The sequence below is a fragment of the Anser brachyrhynchus genome (assembly GCF_964034855.1).
Source record: "Anser brachyrhynchus genome assembly, chromosome: 7".
In the NCBI taxonomy this organism is placed as follows: domain Eukaryota; kingdom Metazoa; phylum Chordata; class Aves; order Anseriformes; family Anatidae; genus Anser; species Anser brachyrhynchus.
In genome coordinates this window covers 363,666-383,986 of record NC_137701.1, presented here as the reverse complement: position 1 = coordinate 383,986, position 20,321 = coordinate 363,666, and the positions used below count along the sequence as shown (strand labels likewise).

The following is a 20,321-nucleotide window of genomic DNA, read 5'->3' as shown; positions in this document are numbered from 1 at the left end:
TCCCACTGCCTTAAAGCTCGCCTCAAACATACTATCAGTACTTTTTGCAAAGATAGGATAACAATTGGTTTGAGAAACATTCCAAGACTGGAAAAAAAAAACAGGCACATAAGGACTCAAAAATGTACTCACTTGGTACTTTGTGTCTACTCTCTGGCAAATTTTGCTGGACTGAGTAGTTGAAGTCGGTGATGGTTCAGAATACCGCGTATAACGCATCGGTTGACGGTTTACCGTTGGTGTCACAAGTCTCTTAACAGGTGGAGGCTGGAATGCATTCTGGGATTCCAGCTTTGAAAGGGAAACAGCAATCAATTTATCCTTACGTCCACCCAAATTAATTCCAATATTTATTGATGAAAACAAATTACAGAACTATAAACCTCCCCCCATCGGTCTTGGCACTCAATGAATACAATTTGAAAATTCTGAAGACCGTTCAACTTGTAGAGGGAAATCACCAGAAAACCAGTAACGAAATCCATAAAGCTATATATAAGTAGCCAAAGTCTGACTGAATTCCATTTCAAAATTTGGCAGTTAGCTTCATAGACAAAATAATTCATGCTACCATAATTAAAATAACCCATGTTCCTAGAATATGCTCCTATCTTTTCCTCTGCCCACACTGTGATTTTTTTTTTTTTAGTAGCTTAATTCATTAATTTAACATTTGAAGTGTTAAGCAACTAATTATACAGGCTTCTGGGCTTCACATCCCCTACATTTTCCCCCTTCAAAGTTACACAAACAATAGAACACACTCAAAAAAACCAACTTGTCAGTCTTACAATAATCTCATTCATTAAAATATGATCCAATGCTTTACATGTACATTAGATGCACTTCAAGTAGTGGGTTTGACTTCCCTTTTCAAAGCATTTTCACAGACCAGAGTTAATTTTTAACACAGACCACTGCGTGTTCTGCAAAACTGACTTAACTGAACTGTCAGACAGAAAACAAACCCTAAAGGCTACAAGATTTACCGATGGCTCCGCCTGCGGTCTTAAGGATCAGAAAATACAGTCTTAGGAAGCATGCTATTGTTCAAATCAATACCAACAGGAAATTTTTGTTTACGCTGCAGCTTTAATTTCACAGTATCTCCCAGCTCTTAGTAATAGAATTCACACTCTCTCTAAAGTATATAAAAATACATCTTTCTAAAAAATATTACATTCAGTTTGAAACCTTGAATAAGACATGTTTTATGTAAGTTCACAAATCTACTTCGAGTGAACGATGGTTCATTGCTGGTTTTAAAGGTAAAAAAGAAAAATATTAATTCCCCCAGTTAGGCATTCAATACACCAAGAGCTATTCTGCCTGGTACAGTTCCTTGAAATAAGAAAAATACCACATCACTGCTACCCACTGCAGAAGTTTAGCCCGAGTGCACAAGTGTTCCGTCAACCGCATGTTCACTTTAGCAGGAAAACACACGATCGTCTCCTCAGCAAATAATTGCTTCTCATCACGGGCTACCCTTCTCCCGCCACCATTATGAATTCTAGTATTATGAATAGACAATCTATCTCCTTTCACCCACTGACAGCTGCGTGCAACATTCATTTAGTGGCTGACAATTTCAGGCTCTCTGTTGCAAATCTGGCAGATCTTTCTTAATGCCTTATCACAGGTGTATTGCTATAATATAACTGAGAATTCACACCAGATTTGGTTTTAGTTATTTGGATAATATTTATGATATACTTCACTTCTCCATGCCCTTGTAATTTGGCAGATGGTGAAAAGATGGTCCAGGAAATCTGAGATGTTTGTAAACTCTGAAGTGATTGTAAACTTAATTATACATCCATCCAATCAAGGAATTAGCACAGAAACTTCTTGAGACACTGTCCCTTTTCTCATTAGAACAGAAGATGAAAAGTTTGCACATCTTGTTATTTCCTTCAGTCACCTGATCTTCAAGTGGTCATTTAAGGGTTTTGTAATTTAATAAGCCCAAGGATACCCCTAACTAAAGTCGTCAAAAAAAGATGACTAGTTTTCATTTTTTAAAGAAAATGAAAGGAAATCATGCTTTACCACACCATTATCACCAGTTCTGTGCTACCTCCAAATAGGAATTTAGGAGCGTAAGATTTATAGCGTCGGAAAAGAAAAAGAAAAAAAAAAACCTCTACCCCCCTAAAAACTAAGCAGTTGCTGCTACATTCATTTTAGAACTTTACCAAATGGAGATTGTGCTGGCTAAACAATACAGAGATTGAAAGAGTTAAAAGCAATAAGCAACCAGTATTACTGTCCACTTTGATTTCCAGCCTAAGAAGCCCATACACTTAACAAGTGGTCATTTGTACACTCAGACTGATACTGGAAACACAGATGTTTTCGCAGAAAGAGATGCCCATTTAATTTTATGGAAAATTTATCAGACTCCAACGATGGTTCATCGCTGGTTTTAAAGGTAAAAATGAAAAATATTAATTCCCCCAGTTAGGCATTTAATACACCAAGAGCTATTGTGCCTGGTACAGTTTTGCAATTTAATGATACCCCTAACTAAAGTCATCAAAAAAAGATGACTAGTTTTCATTTTTTAAAGAAAATGAAAGGAAATCATGCTTTACCACAGCATTCTCACCAGTTCTGTGCTACCTCCAAATAGGAATTTAGGAGCGTAAGATTTATAGCGTCGGAAATTAACAATTTTCCTCCTCTTTACTTTGAATGGTGATAAAAAGCACAAAAACTAGTTTTCTGTGCCCGAATGAACACGGAAGTCTGTACAAAGTCTATATGACCACTCAGTCAGTATTTTTCTATTTGTGATCATTTCTTCAAGAGCAAACTTGCCTCAACAGGAATTTTAATATGCAGCTTCACCCCAAGTTGGGGGACAAGATAAAACGACTTGGTGTGTTCTAGAGTTGGTGCTCTCAACTTACAAAGATAACATAATTCTTAACCTGAGTAATCTTCACAGCCCATCATCTACTGTGGATACATGCCAATATTAACTTGATTTGATGTCTATGTTGTCACTGAGGTTTGAGAAAATTTTTCTAATAGTGATAAAGCATTGAAAAAGTTATCTACCTCAGCTAAAGACATTATTGGTTCTTACCTTTCTTCGTTTGGACTGGAAGTCAGTAATATCCGGTTTATCTATGTCCGGAGGCTGAGGAAAAAACAAAGCATAACTATTAGAGGGCAATTTTTTTCTCCTGAGAGAGAGGGTTCCCTGCAACAAAAATGTGGGGGTTCATGGTCAACTTACACAACACAGCAGCAAAACAGATGCCATTCTTTTAGCATCCTGTTGAAAAAACAGCGCAATAAATTAAACCGGCCACAACGTAAGGAAGAATAGTTTTATCTTTATCCTTTGATGGCACATTTACTAAGTTTTATAAACACATGAAGCAAAAACAGATTAAAAGAAGTGCTATTTACCAACAAAGGGCTTGACAGCTTCTCCATTGCCTCCAAGATGCGCCGTGCTGAGGTACTTAACGTAGCGCGGGACCACACAGTTTCTTGTCTAGCTTTTGCTCTCCTTTGTGCCTGAAAAATTAGCATTTTAAGTGTTACAATGGTCAATTCTGAGCTAAAGAGGCATGTATTTTACGTCCCAAGGCTACACTGATGATACAATCAATATATTCTGATGACAGAGAAAAATGCAGTCACTGGGAGTTCAAGCCATAAAGAAGAGAATACATTCGGAGTTTAATGAAGTTTACCTTGGGCCTCAGTGCATCTTGCACGTGCTTGTTGCACGAGCAATAAAAGAACTCCGTACTTGTAAAAGGTCAAGACGGATGATGCTAGGACTGCTAAGGCCTCCGAAGCAGTAATCAGGGAAACAGAACTCAAGAAAAGGCTTGTGGTACAGAAAGCATTTTCAGTAACAACACAGACCTCAGAGTTTCACGATGGTCTAAGTGTACCATCTTAAAATCAGTGTATACAATCATAACCAGGAACTAGTTTTACTTCTCTCTTGCTTCCTCCCTTCCCCCAAGATTAAAGTTGGCTGCAAATCTTTGTCTTAAAAGATAAAGATCTGATTTAAACTGTAACAGATCTAAACATTACACTGAAAAAGTAAACTGTTTATTTGCACCACCCAACTTCAAATATCAGTCGAAAACTTCCTTTGGTGTGACTTTTTTTCTTCCCAGGTTAAACCCCTCATATAACCACACTGTGCTTATCACACGATGTGAAGACAGGAAGCAGACCACGCAGCATGTAAAAACACAAGTGAGACTCACAGAACCACAGAATGGTTAAGGTTGGAAATGACCTCTAGAGATCGCCTGGTCTACCCCCCCGCTCGAGCAGGGCCACCCCGAGCAGGTTGCCCAGGACCATGTCAAGTCAGCTCTTGAAGACCTCCAAAGAGGGAGACTCCACAGCCTCTCTGGGCAACCCGTGCCAGGGCTCCATCACCCGCACAGTGCAAAAGCATTTCCTGATGCTCAGACAGAGCCTCACGTTTCAGTTTGTGCCTGTTGCCTCTTGACCTGGCACTGGGCACCGCTGAAAACACAATGGCTCTCTATGCTCTTTGCACCATCCATTCAGGTATTTATATACACCAATAAGATCCCCCCAAACCTCCTCTCCTCCATGCTAAACAGGCCCAGCAGTCCCTGCCTCTCCTCAGAGGAGAGGTGCTCCCAGTCCCTTGATCTTCTTGGTGGCCCTTCGCTGGACTCTCTAGTACCTTGCTGTCATTCACAGCAAGCAGCAAGAAGCAAGCTACTCTCTCCTTTAAAAGCCTAGTATTTTGGTTCCTCTTTTTACCATAATGCAGTAATATTGTAAAAAACAAAAATAGCCGACCAAAGAGGGTTCCCAGCTTTGCACCACAAGGTTTCAAGGTTTCCCGTAAGTGAGGTACTTGTACTGCCCTTTTTCCGTTGCACAAATGGACTGTCAGAACAGAGCCAGCAAACCCGCGTTTTCATTTTCTTCAAATTCCTTTTGATTTATCGATAAAAGTCACTTTCATTTAAATACATTCCTACCAAACCTGATTTGACTTTCCTTTTCGATTCAGCTCTAGCTAATCAGAGTTGTCAGCAGTTTTTATTTGCTATTTCCAAGAACTCTTGGGGGCAAATAACTCTCTCCAAGAACTATATGAATCGTTCAAAACAGAAAGCATGTTACTGCTTATCTTGGGACTGCATTTAGTCCTGCATGCCTCTGTGTACCAGAAGAACAAAGGATCAGCAAAGTTGATTTTAGATATTTTCAAAGACTGCAGGTTTATACAACATATCCATAGCATGAATGTAGGCATGCTTGGAAAAGAAGATCCACAGATAAATATTAGCCAGGTTTATCTACTGTAGCTTTTGCTACCATAAACACAAGTTTTCAAAGTTATGCTGTCATTGGCTTTTTTGCATCAAGTTATTTTAACGTAATGTAGTCAGAGGCAGACAATGGCACTTAAATGGAATTTTTTGAAAGACCTAACAACAGAGGAAACCCCAACTACCAACAACTAGCCCAAACTGTCATTCTTGTTCTTTCTGACAAGTATTACCTGTGGTAAAAACTGTCATTAAAGAATTTAAACAGAAATCAATCTCAGACGTCTATTTTTGTAGACCAAGAGGGCAGAAGAGCAACTGTTACCACATATTCAGCTCCCTGCTCAAAGCTCCTTTGGCAGTGCTGCTTTTTTTATTTCCATCACTATTTCCCACTACACTACTTTTCTCATACCTGATAAGGTTCCGTCTTTGGCTGCCTTGATCTTACAGCTGCACCACCGGCATAGGCCGTCTTTCCGGGGTAAAATGGAGAAAACCCAAGCTGGTTTTGCTTAAAAACAGACGTGCTTCCACGTACCTACGGAAACACAGTATGAGAAGTGGATAGAAAAGCAGGTACACATTCAAACTGATTAAAAGAAATACTGTGCAGTACTTACAGGACACAGTCCTCCAAAAACAAATAAACTGAATGCAGGTTTCTTAGAGCTAGCTGCAGAATGCTGCGAGAGGGAATGAGTTCTTTCATCTTGTGTGGGCCAGAGCAGTGACGATGAAGTATTTTTTAAAACTGCAACATCTGCCAAAATGACGTATGCTAGATGTAAATGCCTCTCGTACGTACAGAACTTTAACAATAAAGATCACACTAATTCAAGTTCTTCAATACAGAAAAATAAGCATGACTTCAGCTTCTTTAAATAGATCAACTTCACGTACAGACTGAACACCAAGTATCACCTACAAACTTGAAAACTGTTCACAGAGCTGCAAGTAGTTTTCAGCAATCTTACCAAGTTAATACTGTGCTTCCAATGCAGATATTTTTTTCCTTCAGGCTAAGATAAAAGAGGACCGCATAAACATCAGTGCATTTGTACGGACAAAGCTTTTTTCTGTGTTGGTAAAAGGCTGGAGGCCAGCACAGATCATAATCGCACAGGTTTTAAACCTGGAAGATTCCCCAAAGGCTGCTCTAAGAGTTAACGATCTTCTGCCCATGTATGTTTTACGAAGACACACCAGAAAGTTCTAGTGCACTCAGGTTATATTGCTAAAGCCCAGCAACTCTACTCTCAGCTGTACAAAAGTTCTCTGGAAAACCTGCTGAGCACACGTCAGTCCCTGTCTATATGGGGGACTAGAAAAAGCTGCAAACCTGCTGTTCGCCCTTTCAGCGAGAAGACCTACGTACCAACCTACATCGACACGATGCTTATTTTTTATTTTAAAATGGTGTGCTTTCCTCAATGAATTTGGCAAAAGACATGAAAGTATTGACAGCTGAAGCCTTCTACCAAGAAAGGTCAAAAAACAGCCTATAGCTTATGACAGAGTAGTTTCTTTATCTTCTCTTGCTGAAACACAGGAAAACATCTCGTGTTCCTATTTGTCACCTGCACTTATTCACATTTAACCAGCTGTCTGTTAGATATTCTGAGTCACTCTTCCTTCTAGACAATCAGCCTAGTTGTCAAGCTACGGCAAGTCAGCCTGATTTCCTACCGTCCCAGTTCAAAATTTACATATAACCTAGCTGAATGTGTATATTTCAGCATTGACTCTTTCTAACATCAGGGTATCATAAACGTATTCCAAAGCACGCTTCTATTAAAAAGGTGATAGGATTATATACTTCTAAAACACTAAAAATTCAATTTAATTCTCGCATCCAAAGTTGACATTCACCTATTTTATTTACTAAGGTGATGTGGAATATTAAAGAACGCAAGGTACTTCACATTAAAAAAAAAGTCAATTAAACAGAGAACACAAAAATCACCTTCATCAGATGCTCTAGAGGAGGAATCACTGGTTGTTGAGATGTTATCATCGTCTTGTTGAGAGGTAGAATCTTCTATTTCTTTTATCAAGGACAGCCTAGGACTGCCAATGCCAAATACAGAAGATGTCGAGGGCTGACAAGGTGGGACAGGAGAATCCAGCATGGTATAATTCAGACGGCTCCGATGAAGAGAGGGCCTTGTTAACACAACTGGGAAGTTCAGTGCTGATCTACTTGTGGATGGTTCTAGACAAGAACAGGGAGATAATTAGCTTTGCTATAGACAAGCTCACAGAAGCCAAAACCTGTTTCCTATCGACAGCCATGCTATTGCCAAGTTCTAAGCGCAAAAAGAGAGAAGCCAAATTTAACTTCTTCCTCACCCAGATACGGTTGCATCTAACTGTCTGGCTACAACAACAACACTGCTTGCGATACACAGTATTAATGTTGCATCCAGAAGTAGTTAACTATGAGGTTTTACAACACCACATTCTGACCCCGTGCTCAAATGCTCTAACGCTGACTTGGCCGTTCACTAAATCAAACATATATACTCCTTCTCCCATGTACAGCTTGCAATAAGCTTTACAAAATTTGAGATTACACGGTAAATTACAGATAACACTGCAGCTTCCATAATATTGGAACAAAGGTTACATTAATCTGAATACACAACATGAAAATGAACGTTTGCAGTACTTTTTTCCCAAGTTCTTCCATATCAGCTCACGTTAGAGGCAAAACATCATCTCCTACCCATTAACTATTGGGATTTTGACCCAAGGGACAAGGATGTTGACCCAAGTAACCAGACGAGCATTTTTCCCTCTTGAAGCAAAGGGTCTGCAAACAATGCCAGTGGCCTGGAATAGGTGGCCTTGAAGTCTATCTTGCTAAATGAATGGAACTATTCATGGGTATTTTGCCTGATGAAAGCCTACTGTCTCTCCCAGGAATCTGGGCAATTCAAATGACTTTGAGCCACTATCCTCTTGATACTTGAACTGAAGCTTAAACTAGTTAGTTCAATCTTCATAACCACTGCAGTACCACTAATTAGCTCTCCAAACCATGAGCAGATTTTTAGGACAGCACCATTTGAGATACAGAAAGTTCTTCAGGCGGAAGGCCACCCAATATAGGCTCCAGCACACTGATACCTCAGAACTGAAGAAACACATTGGTTTCAAAATGTAGTAATAATTAAAAAAAAAAATCTTATTCTTAAGCATAGTAAGCGACACCCACGGACAGCAACATAAGCTGCAAAAGGTTCCAGGGTGTCCACCTGCTCCTGATCTCCTGGAGTTAGCAAGCTTGCAGTGCAGCTGTTCTTACTGAAAGCTCCTTTCACGCAGTTACATAGGAAAGCCAACATGTGTTCCTCAGTCACGAAGACCTTCTCTATTCTTTTCTCCAAACTCATTCCCAAGCTACAGCTACACAGAAAGCCATCAATCTCCTTGTTTACAATTAGATGAGATTGGAGGCAAAGATATTTCCTCCTTATTTTTTGATTCTGCCAACAACAGAAGCAACTGACTTTCCACATTATCTATGGTTACCTACGCACGCTCAGACAAAACTTCTTTACTTATTAAAAGCTGACTTCCCCAAAACAGCTAATTTAAGAGAAACTCAAATAAGAATAGATGCAAATTTATACAACAGGACTACAGGAACAGTGAGAGGCACTGGATATAAGACAAATTAATCTTTCATGAGGTAAAGGAGTTGCAAACCTCGTTGCCAACGGTCCAAATACCTTCTCAAAGACACCCCCTCCCCCCGCGTAGACCTTAAAGTTATTGAATATTTTAAGGATAATAATCTCATAAACCACATCCGTGCACAAGTTCCCCAGTTCACCATCAAGTTAACGAGGAACTTTACTAAATTGATCAAAGCCCAAAACAAAAAAAAAAAAACAAAACAAAACAAACAAAGTCGGGACACGAGACGGAATTTTCCTCTGCCATTCTAGCATCTAGTCTTTTGTTTCGAAGACTGCAAAACAAATTAATTTTTTTAATTGCCTTAGGCAATTAGACAGATTTTCATTCCATATCTTTTAAAAGATGGAAAATGCAACCCAGCACACTTGCAAATGACTTATTTTCAGCATTTAGCACCTGGCTAATAGAGTACCTAAAGTTAACTGATGCCTTCCAAGAGCATAAGATGTATGCTTCGTAACTGTGTATACAGTTTAAAGCTAAGACGGTTTCACAAACAGTTGTTTTGACTTTTTTTGTTTTTTTTTCATTCTGTCAAAACCCTCATTCCAATTTCCTTTTGAAATTCAGATTCAAAACTAGAAATCTGTGAATAAATACAGATGGCCAGAATTCCAAATGATTTTTCACATACCTCGTCTACTAATTCCTGCTGGTTCAGGCGTGAATCTCTCATCGATTATGGTATCTTCATCTGAATAATCGTGGTGATAGTTTACCGGAGTCTCCTCCTGGTTTGCAGATTCATTTCTGTCTACACACTCCTCCTCACGCTTATTGAAATACTTCTGCAGCCAGGCCGGTACAATATTTTTCACCGTTTCTGTCATTCTGCTAATTATTCCCTGCTTGAAAGAAAAAACACTTGTTTAATTACAGAAACGCAGTCAACAGCATATGCTGCGATACCACCTTCCACGGACCTTGAAGACAGATATTATACAGCAAATATTCAGAAGACGACGACGAGGTTGATCCCTGGCATAGGATCGCTACACTTCTGGTAAACCTAAAATTCACCTAAGATTGATTTACAACTACCTATCACTTTCTGCACTTCCAAGTGACCTTGGCAAGGTTCAAAGTTTTGAAACCTCTGCCAAAATTCACCAGCAGGTCGTCAATCTGCAAGGCTATCAGGAAACTCTACGCCTGAACAGCTCCTGACCTACAGACTTGTTCCAGGACTCTTCCTCTTCGCACCCTCCCGTGAAAACCAACTAAACCAGAAGTTCAGCAATTATCTACTGCGACAGTCAGGACCATACTACCCATTAAAATCAGTGAATCTAAATATTTTCAATTTTAGTAATGCTGAATTGCAGTGACTATACGCACAAAAAACAGTTCTGCTCTCAACAGTCAGGCTAACCCAGAAGATGTCCTGGAAGAAACACAGCTATAGCTATAGCACCAGCACCTCCTCTTGCAAGAGCCTTCTAAAGCTGTTGCTGTATTTTGTAGAAGACTGACTCTGCGGCATACATCGGGTACGATCGGAGAATTCCCACCTGACCGAAAGCCCCAGGAACTACGGTTAAATAAAAGATAAATTAATATAAATGAATATAATTAATAATAAAAATTAATAATAAAAATTAATATCCAGAAAGCTGACAATCATGAGCTAGGCATCCTGCTAATCATCCCTCCTGCAGGCAGGGGGAAAAAAAAAAGGTAAATTAGATCCAGGACTAGTTCCCAGGAACTTTGAAGCTGCTAACTATACTGTCTACAGTGCCCAGGCACCTTCAGAGCTTAATGGTAAGAGACAGAGGGTTTGGTGGGCTGTAATTACGATCACAAGCACACAAAACACATCTATTTAAGTATTTCTAAGAATCGACTTATCGACTAAAGTTGTAGGGGGAAGGATGAGAAAAACAGCGGGGTAGGGATCAGAACCAGAGGTATAACCTCACAAAATCGCATCGGTCGCTTTCGTGCCTCCCCAACTGCATCACTGAGAGACAATTAACATTAAGCCACAGAACCTTCTGCAGAGTGGACATGATATTGAAGATAAACTGAAATTAATTGACAAATGCTCTAAGCAAGCTATCTGCTCAAAGCTCGTCCTTTTACGTTATGAACATTTGCACGATTCGTCTGGTTACAAAGCTAACTGCTATAATAAATGCACACATGTAACACCTATCAGTTTGTCTATTTATCAAATCATTAAAATTCTTCCCCGATAAGTTACTGTTAATTTGATCTGCGCTGGATGTGCAGCAGCCATTCTCTGTGCAGAATCCCCCAGATATCCCCACGCACGTGTTTGCTCTGGCACACTCTTTAAATAAACCTACTGGAAAACACGCAGAGATAACAGACAATGGAAAAGTTAGAAAACCATCTCCACTGATTATTTTTAATCCACGTGTAAGGTTTATCAGTTAGCTACACAGTGTCGGCACACGCAAGCTATGGCACTTTCAACATTAATGCACTGTTCAAGCCAGAGGTTTCAACGGTTGCTCTGTAAGCGTGGGGAATGTTTGCATTGCCCTTCCAGGCCAGCTTTAGATGGACAAGATTGATTGTCAATATGTGGTATAAGGGACTTGGCATTTCTGCAAGTGATAAAAACCTAATTGAGCAGCTATCCATGCGTAGCGCTCCCTTGGTTTTGCATATGATAATCAATCCCCTCAGCTACGTTGCTCATTTAATAGCGGAGAGGTTTTGGCTGAACAAACATGTGCAGAGGGCATCTCCAGAGCATCTCTCTGGGCGTCCTGACATTTCTTAGCAAAGAGCTGCTGGGAGGGATCTCGGCGCGTCCCCCCTCCAGCACGGGGATTTTCACACCCCGAATTGACGGACCGCTTTCACCGTCAACCTGCTGTACCCTACAGCACAAACGAGAAGCAAAGCCTGGCAGGTAACGTTCAGAGAATTGATGATGGGCTGAGGAGGGGTGCAGGGAGCGGGGAAAGCCCTGGGGGTGGCACTGGGGGTCCTGAGGGCAGCGGGCTGGGGGTGAAGGGGAGGGGGAGGAGGGGGGTAATGGGCTGGGTAGAGGGGTAAGGGGGTAAGTAAGGGGCTGAGGGGGTAACTGAGGGGGTTAGGAAGGGGCTGAGGGGGTAACTGAGGGGGTTAGTAAGGGGCTGAGGGGGTAACTAAGGGGGTAACTAAGCCGTTGAGGGGGTAACTAAGGGGGTAACTAAGCGGTCGAGGGGGTAACTAAGGGGGTAAGGAGGTGGGTAGGGGGTAACTAAGGGGATAAAGGGGCGGGTAAGGTAAGGGGGTAAGTAAGGGGGTAACTGGTGGGCTGAGGGGGAAGGGCCCGCTGTGGGGGGGCCGCTCCTCACCCGCTTGCTCCTGGCACAGGGGGGCTTCGCGGCGCCCAAACGGTGGCGCCGCCTCTTCACCTTGCCGCCGGCCGCTCCTCCTCCTCCTCCTCCTCCTCCTCCTCCTCCTCCTCCTCCTGCTCCTCCTCCTCCTGATCGGGCTCCTGGGCTGCCGCCCGGCGCCCCGCCGCCACCGGCCCTGCCACCGCCGGCCATGCCGCTGCCGGTCGCGCCGCTACCGGTCGCGCCGCCCGAGGCCATACCGCCCCCCCCCCCGCGTTCGGTGCCGTCACGGGGCCCCCCCGCCCCCCGCCGCCACGCGCCGCGGGGCCTGCCCTGCCCCTCGTGGGAATAAAAATGTTGTTTTTGCAGAGTTACGTTGTTTAAAGGTAAGGAATGGGGTATCGAGGTGTGCTTGCAGCGATAAGAACGCTTAGCAGGCGACCTTGTAAAATGCAGACAACCAGACTCCGTAGAACAATTCGGGGAAAATCACGGTGTTGAGTCAAGTCAGGTAAGTGAAGAACCATTACCGCTTCAACCAGTAAAAAAGTCGAAAGAAATTCGAAATTTAACAGGCCGGCAACTGAAGGCCATGCATTGTCTGGGAAGCATCAGACAGATTGTGAGCCTGGATCACCCCCTCAGTGGGGAAACAGGGGAGGGTCCCGTCATCAAAAAGTATATAAACTGGGTTTTGGAACCAGCAGGGGCGCTCCTGCTCGTGGGACGCCCGCCACTGCGATCGCGAATAAATTCCTGCTTCGCTGAGCTCCTCGCCTGAGCCCAAGTTATTGGCTACGGAGTGTTTCTCACAATTTGGGGGCTCGTCCGGGAGCCAGTCGCCTACTGGGGAGCCCCACCGCCGCAGCAGCAGGAAGGCATGCCCCGCTGATTTCAGCGGTCCTGTGCATCGACGGCGGCGGTTCTGCGGAGAGCTGACAGAGGGCCCGAGACTGATGAAAGAGGCAGGATCCGTGAAGGAGTGGGGAAGGGAAGAAGGCAGGCACTCCGGCTTTGAGAATTGATCCGGTAACTCTGTGCACAGACCAAGGTAAGAAATAGGAAGTATTGCCTTGGGGGTCGGGTGAGACTCTGTGTGCCGTGTGATTGAGACGTACTTTTGTACGGAGCGAGTGTGGAGTCCTGATCCGCGGTTCCGCAGCTCCGCGAGGGGCGCGGCCGGAGACGGACGAAGCGTGAGATAAGGGAGAGAAAGGAAGAGTCTCGGGAAATGTGGTGTATGGTAAGCCCTTGCACGGGGAAGTGCTTGGCAATACACCAGGGAAATTTGGTGTGCGGTAGTCCTCGCACGGACGGGACGCCCGCCACTGCGATCGCGAATAAATTCCTGCTTCGCCGAGCTCCTCGCCTGAGCCCAAGTTATTGGCTACGGAGTGTTTCTCACACCCTCCCCCTCCCTCCCTCGCGCGCCCCCTCCCCTCACGGGAACGCGCGCCCCCCCCTCCCGCTGCCGCTCCCGTTCCTCGCCCCGCCCCGGTCCCGTCCCGGTCCCGCCGCCCTCCCGCTCCCGCCCTCAGGACCCGGCCGCCATAATGAACCCCGGCCCGGCCACCGTAAGCACGGGGCTAGGAGTCACCTCCAGAGCCTCCCCGCGCCGTGGCGCCGACCGCTGGTGTGCCGCAGCACCGCGCCGGGCGTGGGACGGCGCCCCGAGCCCACAGTGCTCGTCAGAAAAGCCCCGCACCGACAACCGATACCCCCGCACCGACAACCAACAGCCCCCACGCCGACAACCAACGCACAAGCAGTGTTTTAGGCCGGATTCGTGGCCCCGTTGGTCCGGGAGGCAGTCGTCACGCTAAATTCTACCCCACGGCAGGGGAACGATGGGCATCGTGACAGATCACCGCCCCAGAAAATAAACACATAAATAAAGAATAAAAACGATAACGGGACATGAATCGTGCCCTTAATAACAGACATTGGGCAGTGAAATCACCGACTTCTGCAACAATACGTGCTCAGGGAACTGACTAAAACCCCTCCTGCATCGGCCATGTAATAGCTAGGCAAACATCACATAATACTTCCCTCCCTCATGTACACCAAACCTATTAAGGCAACCATAGTAGTGTGATAACGTGATTTTTCTTCTCCAGATCAGCGTCAAAGGCAGCTACGCTAGGTTTGCTAAGTTCAAACGCTGCTTTATTTATTTATTTGAATTCCATTTTTCTTATTTAGAAGGATTTCCATAGGGTGACAGGTCTTTAATGACACTCACGACTCAGAAACATTTGCCGATGCAGTCAAACGGTGTCTATTAACGCGAGGCACTGAAGTTAATTGGTATTAAAAATGAGCCAAAACGAAAGGCAAGTATCTGCGTGTCCAGCAGAATGACAGCAATCATCACCATTTGATCAACCTTCCCTGTGAGGTCTATCTGCAAGTTACTTTGAGGTAGTGCTAGAAAGAAGCGGTTAGTCCAGAGCATCCCTGCAAAAAGAAACATCCACGGCTTAAGTACCATTTACTCTTTTGGTATCCTTTTAAGTACTTTTTACCCGTTTCGGACTCCTGCCTTTTCCCGGCTCACTGATGACAGCATTAGTAGCCCCTCAAGCTACTGTCCTACAGCCTTTCCCATCAGTGAAGAGATAGGAAAAACCCCACTACTTCTTGGAAGAGAAAACCAGCAGGTTTTTGAATAAAAGCACTCTCTGTTGCAGCTAGGTACAACGAAAAGAGTTTATGAAATCATTACGGGACATTCTTGTAGAAAACTTCCTCAAGCTTGGAAGAAAAAAAAACATTTCAGCTAAGTAAAACAGAAAATAACTGGAAGAAGTGAAGTATGGCGGTGTTGGAAAAGTTGCTTCAAAGACTTGTTTAATTAAAAAGAAGGAAAAAAGCAAGTTCCTACTGCAATCCCATCTTTGTCAAACTGATGGCGGGCACCAGTACGATGTGTTCAGCTAACACAGGCTGGAAGTTGTAACTGCAGCTGTGAAGTTTACCCAGTAAAAAGACTCCGCAAAGCATTCTAGCAGTTCCGATGCAATCACTGCTTCCTGAATTTGTGACTCACGGTTAACACGGCAGTACAGGAAGAAGTCTGGCATTCACTGTGCTCTTACGGTAAAGAATCTGCACTGCGCACACCATCCCAAGCCAGGTATGCGCTCCTAACAGGAAAGGACGATAGGCTGATAAGTCTCAGCAGAGGGAAAAAGACATCAGAGAACTACTTTATAACAGCAGCACGCGGGCTGCAACCAACGTTCTCTTCCTCTCATCATTTTCATTTCTGTGGACTCCAAGAGAATACACTCCCAACATTTTTCAGCTCTGGAGAACAAACAGCCCAACCAATCTCATTCACTGAACTACAAAACTGGTATTTTCGCTATCTAGTCCGGAAAAGGAGGCGCACGTCTCTAACGTACAGTGTAGAGACCTTGTTAATAGGCAAAGTCTGCATAAAATAGGTGGCCACAGCCTGATTTTCTGACGTTCAGGGCCTTGGGTCACACACCACCACAGCATCAGACTTAATGAAGTCACCAATCTATGTGGGCCTCTCGTTACACAGGTCACATGTTATGGACCAACCTCTCAAAGGCCAAAAACCAGCACTGATACTGCCGGGCCAACACATATCTGTAGCATCCCATTTCTGGGTGACAACACAATGAATGTTTCCACAAAGTACTCGATGCAACCTAACTACTGTGTTTGGTGATGCAAAGCAAGCCGTGTCAAAGCAGGGTAGCACCCAGGCACATTCCTGGAAGATGTTTTGCTGCTCACGTTGAAGAAAATAGATAAAAAAATCCTGTGCAGTTTGCACTTCTGAGCTCAAGTACCACAGCTATGCACTACAATTGAAGTGGCATCAAAGCTTGTAAGGTTTTGAAGCTTCAGCACTGCCATCCAAATTCAAGGAGGCTGCATCTATTATCTTGAATTTGCCCCAGCTCAGTCCCCTGAAACAATTCCATAGACACGTACAAGCAACCCTTTTCCCACCCAAATTCTTTGCTTCATCTATTGCACCTCTACCTTGTGTCATATTCTTATTAATCTGCCCCTCAAAAGACTCCCTGGCTCACACAAAGAAGCAACCCAACAAATCCCTGTTCCCAGCCACGTTGCTTTCATGCTTTGGGAAGAGTTAACTGCAACAGCTCTAACTGTGATGCCACCTCACCCCCTCCACCTATGTGAGGTTCTTTGCCTTCTGTCTCCTCCTACGTCTACACCTGCACTAGAACCAGGAAGAATGTGCTTCCTACAATACTCCAAGAGCCTCTTCTGTTTCAGGATGTCATCATTTCAATTCAGGACTGAAAGTATTCCTAGCAAAAACCCAACAGCTAATAGCTAACAGAAGCAGTTGCTGGTGATCAGCTACAAGCAACCTGGAAGTACTGAGGAGTCACAAAAGAGAATTTGCATTACATTTAAGAACAGCATGCAGCTTAGGACCACTGCTTTCACTGACTACACTAAGCCATAAAAAAGAATTGGATTCTTACCTGCCATCACAGCAATTATGGTTTATGTTGCCCCCAAAACACACACGGCAGTACCAGAACTGTGTCAACTAGCTTTAACAGCTTCCCCAGCTATTAAGTACAGTAATTTCTGCTTCCTTTTTTTTCTTGGAGGAATATTCTTTTGTTTCCAGCCTCACTTACTTATTATACACACTGTTAATTAGCAACTATTTCTCCATACTCATAGGGTTATGGAGTCCCTATGACTGGAAAAGACTCTGTACCCTTCAAGATAAGAACAGCATAAAGGCAGCAACTCGCAAGACTGCTCTAGCTTAAAGCAAAGCTTTCCTCATTGCTCTCATCTCCTTTGACTTGAGTACTGTCATCCTTCTACCAGAGCTTTAAAAACTTCATTACCACGAATGAAGGAAGACCAGAGCAATCAGAGAGGGTAGCAGAGGGTATAACTTAAGGAGCTGTTACTAGGATTTTTTTGTTGTTCCTGGTGGACTATTTTTCTCCTTGCCAGCAAGGAGGGAAAACCAGCAAGTTGTTTTCTCCAAGATTTTTTTTTTTTAGGTTTAAGAACACGGATTATGTTGTAGCAATTTCTTCGCTGTAAAGCGTCAGCTGAGAAGTCTAACAGTAAGAAGGGCAAGGGAAAACTGAATGCTGATGCAGAGAGTGCCAGCAGACATCATCCTCATTCCACGGGATGTTTGTAGCTATGGCAGTTGAAGTCTACACTTCCATATGCTTAACATACCCTATTTATAAGCCAATTTTAGCTGACCTAGCATGTATCAGTAGTACAGTTAGAGCCAGCAGCCTGCAGGAAAAAGTGGGCACAGGTGTTTCCATAGCAAGGCCTGTGAGTGTCTCCCATACATACTTCCAGTCTAAGCAAGCACATGAAAGGCTTGGCTTGTCGCTTACCTAAGGAACCAGGAAAACAAGGGGAAGCTAGATTTTGCTTGTGTCCTAATGCCCATATAAAAATAAAGACAGATGAAATACCCTTACTACCTTGTTAAATTCCATAAGCCGGAAGAGAACATGCTGCACACAGGTACAAGTAAAATCCCTTGCTGGCAGGTTTGCAGAAACAAATTTTTTATTTACACAGGCAAGTCTATCTTTAGACCCCATTTACCTCTTTACATTTCTCGAATATTTACATGACTTCATGATGCTCCAAGAAGGGAGTGATGAACAAAAAGATTACAGAAACTGTCAAAAGCATAGCAAAAAAAACCCAACCTATCATTGTGCTTTAAAACTTATGAGCTAGAATAATGTAGAAGAAATGTAGTTTTAGCACTTTGGTCCTAACGGTCATGCTCTAGAAGACGCTTAAATAGCAGAGGGGATTTCAGAAGTGACCGTATCCAGAGGTTGCCAGTGACAATTCATGAGTGAATCGTAGAGTTCTTCGCTTGTCTCCGTGAATTGTCTGTTCATTTCATCAACATCCAAGTAGAGCTGTGGATCTGAAAATAAAAGCCTGGTAAGTCCAAGTATCAAATCTGAGGCATGCGCACAAAAAAACTTCACGTGAAATGGCTAATAAAATGTATTTTAAGCTAAGTGTAATAAGCTATTAGATCTACTAATTTTAGTGAGGTATTTAGTCCTCTAAAATTTTGAGCCTCACAGCTCCAACTTTTGGGAATTTTTATATTAGAAGGCTGGGACTAGAACTGTCTTTCAAGATAAAGACAAAGACAATGTTTAAGATAGTAAAGATAACGTTTACGGATAATCAGCCATGAAACCCTCTCAAGAGTCATTTAATTCACTTCTACGGCAATACACGTTACATAGGATAGTTTCTAAACACTAACACAAAATGCCTCCACGTGAGGAACTTTGCAAACCTTCCAGGACACAAATATGTTTTGTACCGTATTTGTAAGTGCAAGCTGAATCCTCCTTTTGGAATCTGCAACATAAGCTTTTACCTCAGGGTGGAGAACAAAGCTTTTGCATATTACTGAGTTTCTAATATAAAATCTGTTTAGCGGAACCAATACAAAGAACAAAATTCTGTATTAGACCATTTTCAAATGGGAATGAAGGCACAGGTACAAGAAACCTGCTGCGAAGCATTGACAGTGTCCCGTTTTACTTGATGCGGTCAGTGTATGCTGTATCAGCTTTAAAACCCCAGCTGATTGCAGATCAACCCCACAGAGGTTTGACCTCAGCTGAATTTTCAAGATGTTCTTCATCCAGTAGAGGTTGGCTTGTATTGTTAAAAGGCACAAGGATGGCTAAACTCAAGTGACAATGATAGAACCCTTATTACCGTCAGTAATTAGGTCATCACCGATTGCAGTCATAACTGAAGATTCCTGAAAGACAGAAAAGGCTAAGTTTAATCATAACTCATTTCAGAAAGCATCACAGATTCAAAGTGCTGCAGTCTCAACCCATTCCTTCTTCCTACAACTACAAGGATAGATGGCATTTTATCTACTTATTTTTAGAAGAAAGCCAATATTACAGTACAGGTTGGAAGGGACCTCCGGAGGTCACAACTAATAAATTGACCACGATAAGACCACTTACAACAACTGTTTAATTTGCTTTAAGCAAAGCAAATCAGAAGAACAGGAACAGAAGAAGCGTACGCAATTATGCTGTCAAAACCATTCTTTGGTATGCGTGAACAAATAATGGTGTATAAATCACTAATTCTATGGATTTACTATTTAAGCACTTAAATACAAACACCTCTGAATGGAATCTGCTCTTTTAACTTCACACTAAGCAGAAAGCATGTTTTCAACTTCGGATTCTTTTTGCTGATTCACACAAATCTGTACAACGTATTATCTGTGAAATATTTTCTTTACAGCAAGCGTGCACTATCTTTACCTCAAAAACAGCTGGAGCCATTAAAGAATCTCCTAAAGAGCAGTCTCCAACAGCTTGCATGCTGTCATAGGGAGCATAGGAGCTGTAGTTGTAGTCAGCGTAAGCATCGTAACTCCTCTGCGAGTAGTAGTTCTGGTAATCTTGGTAATAATCATTATAGTTGTATGACTGGTACCGCTGCAATTCTGCTTTCAGTCTGAAACATGAGGAGTTGCATACAGTCAGAGAACAAGAAACTGTAAACCCAGTTCTGAACTTAAACAATTTGTTAGCTTACATACTTCAAAGCTTAAAAGGAAGCTTTCCTAAACAGTCACCTAAGTGACAGCTTAAGTCACAGCTCAAAACCTCATTTCTATAGAAGCAAGCATCCTCACCTTTGCCAATACCAGAAGGAATTGTTCTCATGGATTAACTCCAGAGCCTTGACATGGTTACCTGTACACATCAAGTATTTTTAGCGTTGGCATAAGCAAGCTGCTGCTAAGTCTCTGTGCTTTGCTAAAGATTGATTTAAGACCAGAGACATTTATCAAGCACAGCTGCTTTAAAGATGCAGTCTTAACCCTTCTATCTTTTATTTGTTTAATTACTAGATCTTATTTCCAGAAAGAAGTGAATGGAGTCAGATTATCCATTTCAAAGAAGCATCTGACACTGCCTGTCAG

General features: G+C 42.9%; 2 protein-coding genes across 5 annotated transcripts in view; both read right to left on the bottom strand.

Annotated features, from left to right (window-relative positions):
• The window catches only part of LOC308198049 (nuclear pore complex protein Nup153-like), a 36,074-nt gene extending 21,904 nt beyond the window's left edge, over positions 1-14,170 (bottom strand). Inside the window, exons 1-9 of the mRNA XM_080599585.1 lie at positions 12,326-14,170; positions 9,643-9,853; positions 7,267-7,515; positions 5,924-6,063; positions 5,716-5,841; positions 3,424-3,534; positions 3,248-3,286; positions 3,095-3,148; positions 133-291 (exon numbers count right to left, since the gene is read on the bottom strand). Coding sequence (XP_080455711.1) covers positions 133-291; positions 3,095-3,148; positions 3,248-3,286; positions 3,424-3,534; positions 5,716-5,841; positions 5,924-6,063; positions 7,267-7,515; positions 9,643-9,853; positions 12,326-12,565 — 1,329 coding nt within the window. The 5' untranslated portion in view covers positions 12,566-14,170. The remainder of the gene's footprint in view (positions 1-132; positions 292-3,094; positions 3,149-3,247; positions 3,287-3,423; positions 3,535-5,715; positions 5,842-5,923; positions 6,064-7,266; positions 7,516-9,642; positions 9,854-12,325) is intronic.
• Positions 14,171-15,206: 1,036 nt separating this feature from the next.
• LOC308198052 (nuclear pore complex protein Nup153-like) overlaps positions 15,207-20,321 on the bottom strand; it is a 32,927-nt gene continuing 27,812 nt past the window's right edge. For 3 of the 4 annotated variants that reach the window (XM_080599593.1, XM_080599596.1, XM_080599594.1), the window contains one exon: positions 15,207-19,849. The gene's annotated coding sequence lies outside the window, so the exon portion shown is untranslated. The remainder of the gene's footprint in view (positions 19,850-20,321) is intronic. The other variant, XM_080599595.1, reaches the window with a different exon arrangement.